Source organism: Typha latifolia, chromosome 2, assembly GCF_019914945.1.
Source record: "Typha latifolia isolate L0001 chromosome 2, TyphaL0001v2, whole genome shotgun sequence".
NCBI lineage: Eukaryota > Viridiplantae > Streptophyta > Magnoliopsida > Poales > Typhaceae > Typha > Typha latifolia.
In genome coordinates this window covers 2,628,272-2,638,130 of record NC_133087.1, presented here as the reverse complement: position 1 = coordinate 2,638,130, position 9,859 = coordinate 2,628,272, and the positions used below count along the sequence as shown (strand labels likewise).

Sequence of the window (9,859 nt, the reverse complement as noted above, 5' to 3'; positions counted from 1 at the left end):
AGGAACTATCCTGATCACATTTATGGATTATTATTCATTAATTAAGGAAAGAAATTCGTCACCTTCTCATGTATAAATTCAAATCTGTCATCAATCTTATTTTACGTTTAAAGAATCCTTTTTCCAACTGAGAAAAATTAATGCTAAATAGTTATTTGATGTTTTCGTTAAACATGTGCGTAATTAACCCTATCAAATATTATCAAATATAATCAAATGCTATAATTTAAATTTTAAGGTCGTCCTACTGTCCTAGTCATCGTCAATTCACCAGGAGACGTTTCTCGACGGATTTGATCAGAAGCTAGTCGTATGGGCCGTAACGGTCCGTTCCACGGAGGCGTAGCGTTGGATCCAAATATCGGACGATAATTGTCCGTGGGGCCACGTGACAGTTGTTGATTGGCATTCCCCGAATTCACGGCAAGCATTTAGCCATCAATGTCTGCTTCACACCACTCCAGCACAAGAGTAAGCCAGATCCCCTGCATCCCGGCTGCAAGACCTCATACTACATCCCAGACATTTGGCATCTTTTTTATTGGCTGAATTCTCTTGCAGCCAACCAAAAGGTACCAACTCGAACCTATTTAAGGTTAAGCATGCACAGTTTTTTTATATTAATTAATTTGGTATTAGTTAAACATGCCACGTTGGATACATGCCATCAGTTATTTAAGAATTGCAACCAGACATATATTAATGTACAGGGAGAGGCAATAGCAAATGCGCATTTGTCTAATTTATTTTAAGTATATTTACTTTTAAATGAATTAAATGGATTAAATAAACTTAGTCAAATAACCAAGTTTTTAAATCGATAACGTTTCATTAAGATATGTAGTCAACCCGGCTAAGAAAATAAATTGCCACCTCTTCCTGCAACTGAGGTTGCATACGATCCGATCGTCCATCAATGGATGGGCCACTGGGCCTTGATGCCTTGGTGGGCCCCTGCCCGAATCGGAAAGCAAAGATAACCTTTTGAGGACCGAAGCGTCTCTCTCATTCGAGTAATTTTAGGGTCCTTCGCTTTTGAAAAAAGTGACTGCGAGCGAAAAAATTTCAGAATTCTTTCCTTCTTACCACCAAATCCTCCCGTTCTTCTAGAACAAGAAGGAGGAGGCTAAAAAGGAGTCGCCATTTCTTTGATCTCGGTAAGCGTACTACTAGTTCTATTTGAAGTTAGGGTTCCTCTTCAGGTCAAGGTTTTTCGGTGAATTAATGTTGATTTTATCTCTATCTCTAGGTTTGTAGGGTTTTGGAGGTCTTTTAGCCTTTGGACATACAATGTCATAGATTTCATGCACAATTTGCATTTTATTTTTGTTAATTGCAGCAAATGATGATGTACTTGTTCGTATCCTGACTCCTACTTTCTTTTTTGAGGTTGATTCTTGCTTGTTTAAGTGATTTCTTTTAGAAAAAGATTATCTTTTGAGTTTCTGGAAAAGAATTCAGGAGTGTTGCTAAATGTGCTCTTTTAGTGAATTGTAGCAGATAATGGCGTTCCAGTTCGTATCTTAGTTTTGATCAAGAAAAGAGTTGTCTACAATTTTGGGTAGATGACAAGAACGACCAAGGCTAATGGAGACAGCAAGATGCAGAGGGAAGCAGTTCGTTTGGTCTCATCGCGCATCAACTTCTATTCTAATAAATTCCCAAGCTACAAGATTGGGGCTGAAAGTATAATAATCGAGCCCAAAAATGACTCGGAAGGGCAACCCCTTAAAGAGATTGTTGCAAAGGAGACCACAGAGCTGCTCGAGCGGCGGCAGCGTCCTTCTGTTCGTGACTTGACGAGGAAATTTGAGAAGGGTCTCAACACTGCTACCTGGTTGTCTGATGAGGTTTGTCACCCATCAATTCACAAAGTTTTTCTAAGAACTCTAAATATCATAGATGTTACGAATCCTCAATCAATTGAGTTTTTTGATGTGCGACTAGTAATCAGTTGAATAATTAAAGGCATTGTAGTGTGTTGTGTATTAACTTGAATACTGCTTGAAATCTCAGGTTAGTTGGAGACAGGTGGCTTTCTTGGAGCGAGATGTTCTTATCAAGAAACTTAGGGACATACTAGAGTTGCTGAGAGCACATGTAGTGGGTAGGAATAAGGATGAAGTTGAGGAGTCTATCACTATGGTTGGTTTCTTTTGTTATCTTTATCAATTATTCAATATTTCTTATTGTACTGCACTACTACTGCTTCATGTATTTATGTTCCTCCCATACATCTATGGATTTTTGAGATAGCTGTCTTAAAACTCATGAGATGGGAACTCTCCTCTTCTTGGAGTTGATTTGTTTTTGATAAATCACCATGCACGGGCACATGCAAGGGCCCAGAGGCCCCAGACTGAAAATATTCTGCAGCACAGGACTGTCATGAAGTTATGATTCTTGGTGGAAATATCAAACATATATCCATTCCATGCCCAGGGAGCAGCTCTATTAATCATGTGCCAATAACAGCAAATATTTTTTTTTTGTGAAGTATTCAGGTCTCATAGATGAGCATAAGTAAGGGAATAACTTATTCACCGACAGCAGCAAATTTGATTTTATTTAATCAAATGAATTTGTCTGTGCAATAGAGACTGATCAAATTGGAAATATCTTACATATTATTGATCTGCTTTGTTAGGTTTATATCAGCAAGATTTTTGACCTGACCAATCAGTCTTATGTCCTCCGAGTCGCACAGCATTTTAACCAAAAGAACAACGAGAAATTGAAATTAATTGTTCGATGTCTGCTCATTCTCCCCTCTTCAATTCCCAATGAACAACATGATCTTGACCTAGCAGTTGTTCAATTTGGTCGATCTCATACATAGTTTTTTAATTTGATTTTGGAAAGTATTCTGATGATACTAGTTGTCTTGTTACAGCACGCTAATCTTAAAGTGTTTCATTTCATTTATGGTAATTTTCATTTATAAATGCTTGTTTTTCTTCTTTCTAACAAGGCAGTCCTTTCTCTTCTTTCTCATTCTTCTTGCAGGTGGAATCTTTAGCAGTTCAGCTGTCCCAAAGGGAAGGAGAGTTGCTCCGGCAGAAATCAGAAGTAAAAAAGTTGGCGACTTCTCTTAAGCTGGTAGTGCTCAATGATTATTTTTAGTAAGACTTCATGCACATGCATATTAACCTTGTGTTAACAAAATGTGCAGCATTAGATGACTCATCTATGTGTCAAATCATATAAAATCTAATTGAGGAAGGATTTGCTAAGCAAGATAAATTATTTCTAGTTTTTCCTTGCCATTCTGTTAATAGATTTTGCCATTTAAGTCTCCTATAGATTTACCAAAACTCCTCCTTACCAAACTCTGTATCAGCATCTACTTGGCAGAGCTTCAAAAGCTTGACATTGAAGATCTTGAGGTAAATGGAAGCTGAAGAAGTTTAGTACCTTCAAAATGGGAAGCATGGAAGATTTTACACTAAGGAGCTTTATTTTGTTAGGTTCTGAAAATATTTTATGACTTTTATTCTCAATTGATATCTTAAATTCTTATTTTGGAATATAGCTCCTTATTTTAGAATAACAGTTAAACATCATAATAACTCAATTCTAGAATAACAGCTAAATATCGTAATAACCCAATTCTAGAATACAAACACTATTTATCAAAATTACATCTTATATCACATACTAACCCAATTATTAATTTACCTTTGATATTTATCTCATCAACCTACTCTATATCAAATAGAGTATTCATGGTAATTTTTTAAAAATAGAATTTTTTTAAATCTTTTTCTTCACTTTATACCACATCAAAAATAATTATTATACCCTTATTTTAGAATACAAGTAAACATAAGAATAATTATTTCTGAAATAAAGACCTTATTTTAAGAATAATAAAGAATAATATATATTCTAGAATTAATCTTATTCCTGAAATAAATGACGCTTTAGGTGTGTGCCATTATGTATGAATGAGATAATCCAGATGTTTGCTTGTGCATCGGATCAAAAGTCTTCACTAGATTATAGGCACAGTTATTAAATAAAAGCAATTGAATAATTTTAATCAAATATCTAAATTATATAATTTTGGTTTTGCTTAGACCTTTCTAATGGCACAAATAGAAACACTTGTTACACCAAAGATTATCTTACAAAATGCTACCTACAGTCAATATCCTAAATTTTTAGTTTAACATCTAAAATCAACATAATGTGAACAATTACTACTCATATGCAACCTTTTGCTGTTCCAAATCTGTTCTGAATTATAATTACCAGCAATTTCATGCTTTAGCTTTATCTTTCTGCTACTTCTGGTTTTAGGCTTCTGAAGATGCCAAAAGAATTGTTGAAGAAGAAAGGGCTAATGCTCATAAAGAGATTGAAAGAGCTCGGGAAGCAGTTCATAGAGTTGAACAAGTAATTCACGAGCAGGAAATGTTGCATGGACAAGCAGAGAAGCAGGTGCAAGATTTTAAAGATCAATTAACCTTGGATATTTCTGTTTGAAGACCTTTTGACAGCCTAAATTCTGTCACATACCATTTTTAACTTGCTATGCTTTCGCTTGTGTTTTTGTCCTTGTTCTATGCATTTCAAGTTTTCAACCTTAGTTATGTGACATGATTTTTCATTTTTCCAAAACTCAAAGGATGTGCAGAAATTCAGGACAGAAGTTCATGAAGCCCGAAGAATCAAGATGCTGCATTATCCTAGCAAGGTACATTTATAATGCTTAATTGTAGGGTGAAGCTGACAGTTTTACCTTCACTTAGTTTGTCTTCATGCCTCCATTTATTTGCACTTGGAATGTCGTTGTTTTGAGTGGCATATTTCACTTGACATATAACAATTTTTTTTTGTATTTTTGTTCCTAATGCAATTATTAATACCTTTTTAGGTAATGGACATGGATCATGAGATCCAAATATTACGTGATCAGCTCAAAGAGAGGTGCTTAAATTCTATTCATCTTCGCAAGGAGGTATATCTTATGACCAAGCTTTCTTTTGCTAAGTAAAACTCATAAATTTGCTGATTATCTAGATATACCAATTAGGCAATTATTTTCATGCTCTTTTTCCTATCTAGTTTTTACTGCCTTACTCTTTGCTTCTCATAGTTACTACTGTGTTTTTTCATCTGCTTTTGATACTTGTCATTCATGCGCCTATAAGGCTCTGAGCATTAAAAAAACTCTTTTCCTATACTATTGATCTTGTTATATTTTTAAGTTAATTTTATTTGTAGTTGCTTTTTGTAATGTCCAATGTGTCTCTATTCTTTCTTCTCTAATTGCTTTTTGAGATTTGCTATGTTATTTGAATCATTTATATTTTGATAAATATTTACTCACTTTCAAGTACATATTAACAGGAGATAGTAATCTATTTAGTAAAATATGCAAATTCTGACAACAATGAAATCTGTATGTGATTTTTTTTTTTTTTCTAAATCGTTTTTGCTTTTCTTCTTTTTTCAGTTGGCAATGACCAAAAAGAGTGAGGAAAATAAGAATAACTTGTATGAGTTTGAGGGTCTTGAAAGTTTAGGCTCATCTTTGCATATCATTCCTCGAACCAGTACAACTCCAGACATCTCAAAATTTTCAATCCAATGGTATCGTATGCAACCTCAAGGAAGCAAGAAAGAACTTATTACAGGTATATGAATTGTAATCATGTCTTTTATCTTTTCAGATATTGCTCTTTAACTATTTTAGTTAGATTGTTGACTCTAGTAAAATTTGTATACTAGTTTTGGTGTCTTCAACGTTGTTTGGAATCTGTCCTGTTAAGAATTAAGACTATACTTCAACTGATTAATCCTAATGGGGATAACCAAATTTGAAATAACTTACTATTTATCCTTTTGGTTTTAAATAAGAGTTAAAACAAAAACCGTCACCCTACTTTTCTCTATTGTTTACACAATTCAGTGGTTGTGGCAAATTAGTATAAGGACTTGATAAATGGACCGCTCTTCCTTCAGAATTGCACTCTGGTTGCAATATGGTTCAGATGTATGAAGATTATGAACCATATTATCCTCACTTTCTACCTTCACATTGCCAAGCTTTTGGTACGAGGTATAGCTTAGATGTGTCACTTTGTGTTTTCTTTTTGAGATGTACAAAACTACAAATATCACTTTACCTTTTGCATCAACTTGCATATCTTTATTTCAATGTCACAACTGTATTATAAGAAATGGAGAGGTCACGTGAGTTGTTAAATCGTACTAATGTAGAATAAGGGATTTCTCCACAGTGTGACTATGCACTTAAAGGCTTTTTTCTTTCCTGAAGTATGAAACTTCTCCTACTAATTTATTCTTTCCTCCACCATGCTTTACTTTGACTCAATGCCGTAGTAGTTGAGGAGTATATCCTCTAATGACAACAATCAGAAAGAAGCTAATTGCTGCAGCCATTGAATTTTATCTGACAATATTAATTAAAATCAGGGTGATGCAATTGCTTTCTATCAATACAGGCTCCAGTTTGTACCATATGTTAATGATTTGATTCCTCTTGGTAAAGTTTTAACAAACTTATAGCACTGCCAGAGTGCCAGCTTCATTATATTTTACTATGCTGACATGCTATTCCCTTAAGATATATTACTACTTGGATAACTTATTTTTACTATTGACAAGGATTTCTAACTTACTTTTTCTGTCTCGTATTAAGTGTACCTTGCTTGGACAAACACTGAATGTAATGTATAGGCTTTAGACTACTCTAGTTTTTATTTTGATCTTTTGTTCCTGAACTGGTTGAATGCAGGAGCAACAAAATCAGTGTATGCTCCAGAACCATTTGATGTGGGTTGGTTCTTGCAAGCTGAAGTTATTTTAGGTGATGATATTGTTAGAGTGACAACAACTGGCCCAATAGATCCTGGTTGGTTCATGTACCCTGCAATCTCAAGCAATTATCTCTTCTCATGATATCAGTATCAGACTAACTTGGTTTACTACACAGCTGCAGGATTGGGAAGTTATGTAGAAGCACTTGTGCGAAAACCTGAAACCGAGTTCAATGTATGCCTCATCTTGTTTCTGATGCGATGTATAATCAATGGGGAATCTTCTCGAATAAATAAATCGTAATAAATATTATCTATTATGGTACAAAATCACAATATCTCTATTAATTAGTGCGTACAATGGAGTGTACTTAGTCATCGCATGTTCAATCGTCTAACTAAGTTGCCTTCTCTATAATTGTGCCAAGGCTTGAATAATCGTCTTTGTGACATTCATATTTTTTAATATTTGGTCTATTTTAACTACCTACTTGTATTTACCTTATATGTGAAAGTTGATAATTACACTTTCAATGCTCTTAATAATGTATTTTGGGATGTCTCTCTTGTTGCTGCAGGTTGTTATTATTCAAGTGAACGGCAATGATCAACAATCTGATTCAATTCATGTGCTTAATGTTGGGAAACTAAGAATGAAACTTACTAGAGGCAAGGCAATAATTGCAAAGGAATTTTATTCCTCATCAATGCAGGTCGTTACCTAAGCTTGATATGGATGTTTTTTCTAGTCTGAACTCTGAAGTTCCTCAGTGATCAGTGAACTACATCAGACAATTAAAGATTTGATATGAATCTTTATTCTCATGCTATAATTGGATGAATGCTCCCAATTTACCATGAATCCAAATGATTATAATTTTTAAACATGGATAGTTTTCTTGAGCAAGGGTACCATTGGTTTTAGGCATCTTCTTGGTTTCTTATGCAAGTTTAGAAATACAGGTTGCCTCCTTATTGTCTTCATGCAAGTCCTTAAATCACATGTATCTCCTGGAAAGTTCTGTAAGCATCAATTGTCAAGTTCTAGATTCTCAATACAGAGAGTTTAAGCGCTTGGATGGCAGAAGATGCATTTCTTTGCAGAACAAAATATATTCCTTTTATAACCTGTCTCATGTTTGCAAGAAATAGTTAAATAAGGGATCTAAAGCCTTCATCAAGGATGCTCTGGCAACTGGCTGTGTCAATTCCAGGAATCCTGCCATTTCAGAGATGGAGTGTTTTAGGGTGTCAAAAACTATCTGACCCATGGTTTCAATTATTAGAAAATTTTGTGACAATTTGGGAAGTGTAGTAACAGCGTGTCAGGATTTTCATCAACAGCCTTGACTTGCAAAAGGTCTTATCACTAGTTGCATGAGGATCATCTACATTTTGGCACAATACTGCAAAGTTTCTTTGTGCTACTGCCTTCACTGGTGGTGCTATTGATCTACTCGTTTCACCAACTATTTTCTTGTGAATGTCCACCTTTTCTTTTCACTGGTGGTTCTATTGATCTACTTATATTAATATTTTGATGGTTCTGTGTGCTATCTTGGTTTTCCCTTTTACCTTCCATGTTTTCTACTTTGTTTCTTTCTAGTATCACATCCTTCAGATTGAGTAAATTTGTTTTTGTTCTTAGAATGTTTTCAGTGTTGGTTACAATCAGCCTGTGGTCATATGAAATGTTGGCTTGTTGAAAATTTGGAGGCAATATGGCTAACCTTATTTGGCTATCTTCAGCTATGTGGGGCTAGAGGTGGTGGAAATGCTGCAGCTCAAGCACTCTTTTGGCGAGCAAAGAAAGGCCTTCACTTCACATTAGCCTTTGAATCAGTGAGGGAGAGAAATGCAGCAGTCATGCTTGCACGAAGATTTGCTATTGATTGTAATGTAAGTCATTTTAACATATTTGTTGGTCCATATTGCATTTATGAACGTGTTGTTGATGTATATGCTAATCTTAAACCTCTGCTGTTTTATATATGAATTGCATATAACTTAAATCTCTGCCATGAGTCTTATATGTGAATTGTAAGCACTCCATTATAAAAAGATATGCATCTAGTATAAAAAATATTCATACTCATTTTAAAAGTTCAATTTTACTATTACCAAAATTTAAATACTTTTTTGTGCAAATAGCTGGAGATGCAGATATATTTATGTAGGAGCTGGTTTTGCAATAAGTCTCAACTCTCAAATGGAAGTGTTTGGTTTATTAGCAAAATAAAAGGCTGACCTACATCTTTCTCATGCGTTCTCTACTCTCATTTTTCTGAAATTGTATTGTCTCTTGATTGGTATCCTATTGGTTGAGACGCTTTGATTACCTTGCCAAAGATTGGGAGTTCCGCCAATGGAAGTGGTATAGTCTATTGGGAAGCCATAAGTTGCCACTACACATGCATGCAAACAAGGAATTCTTTTTTCTTTTTCTATTTCAACTGGTACTAACGACTTGGTTTTGTGTCATTTGTACTTTTGTGCCAGATCGTTCTTGCTGGGCCATGTTACAGGACACCTGGGTGAAAATGATGAAGTATTTTGGTAGAGTTTTATACATGTCCATAACGGAGACACTGCGGCTCGTTAAGGAGAATTGATTTCAGCACTGAGCTTATATGAACTTTTGGTTCGTTTGTTTTTCTTATTCTTTCTGGTAAGCAACATCAGGGCATCCTTTTATTTGCCTTCTGATAAGGCTATACCAACTTTCCCCTATTTTATGATTTCAGAAGGTGTGCCAACTTTTAGATATCTACAATGTTTTTCCCCCCCCCATTTTGGTTCTATTGATGACCAATTTAACTCAGATGTTATTATTTGTATCATTCTAGCTGTTAGTAAGTCATTCTATTACTTACGGTACACATAACACGCTGTTTGGAACTTTTTGATCTGTGAAATTCAATTGGTTTGGAATAGTTAAGCGACATTATTTCAATTAATTTGAATGGATTCAGTGTATGAAATGAAATATAATGAGTACTTGCCACTCATAAGTTTTCTGAATCTCAAAACTTACTCTTATATTTATCACATTCTTATTGAACTGCATAGGT

The 9,859-nt window shown here is 34.7% G+C and overlaps 1 protein-coding gene across 7 annotated transcripts; it reads left to right on the top strand.

Annotated features, from left to right (window-relative positions):
- The first annotated feature begins 993 nt into the window (after nt 1–993).
- On the top strand, nt 994–9,730 carry LOC140782692 (stomatal closure-related actin-binding protein 1-like). 7 transcript variants are annotated; one of them, XM_073129410.1, is made up of 14 exons: nt 1,160–1,249; nt 1,340–1,389; nt 1,488–1,850; nt 2,017–2,145; nt 3,007–3,099; nt 4,303–4,443; nt 4,631–4,699; nt 4,880–4,963; nt 5,462–5,642; nt 6,767–6,883; nt 6,965–7,023; nt 7,367–7,501; nt 8,538–8,687; nt 9,288–9,730. In XM_073129410.1, exons 3-14 carry the CDS (start codon nt 1,566–1,568, stop codon nt 9,324–9,326), a joined length of 1,482 nt encoding a protein of 493 aa, XP_072985511.1. In that variant the 5' UTR covers nt 1,160–1,249; nt 1,340–1,389; nt 1,488–1,565; the 3' UTR covers nt 9,327–9,730. The 7 variants fall into 7 exon arrangements, with proteins under 7 accessions (XP_072985508.1, XP_072985507.1, XP_072985512.1 ...); XM_073129409.1 differs by having other exon boundaries at nt 1,182–1,249; nt 1,498–1,850; XM_073129407.1 differs by lacking the exons at nt 1,160–1,249; nt 1,340–1,389 and adding an exon at nt 994–1,157.
- Nucleotides 9,731–9,859: the final 129 nt, after the last annotated feature.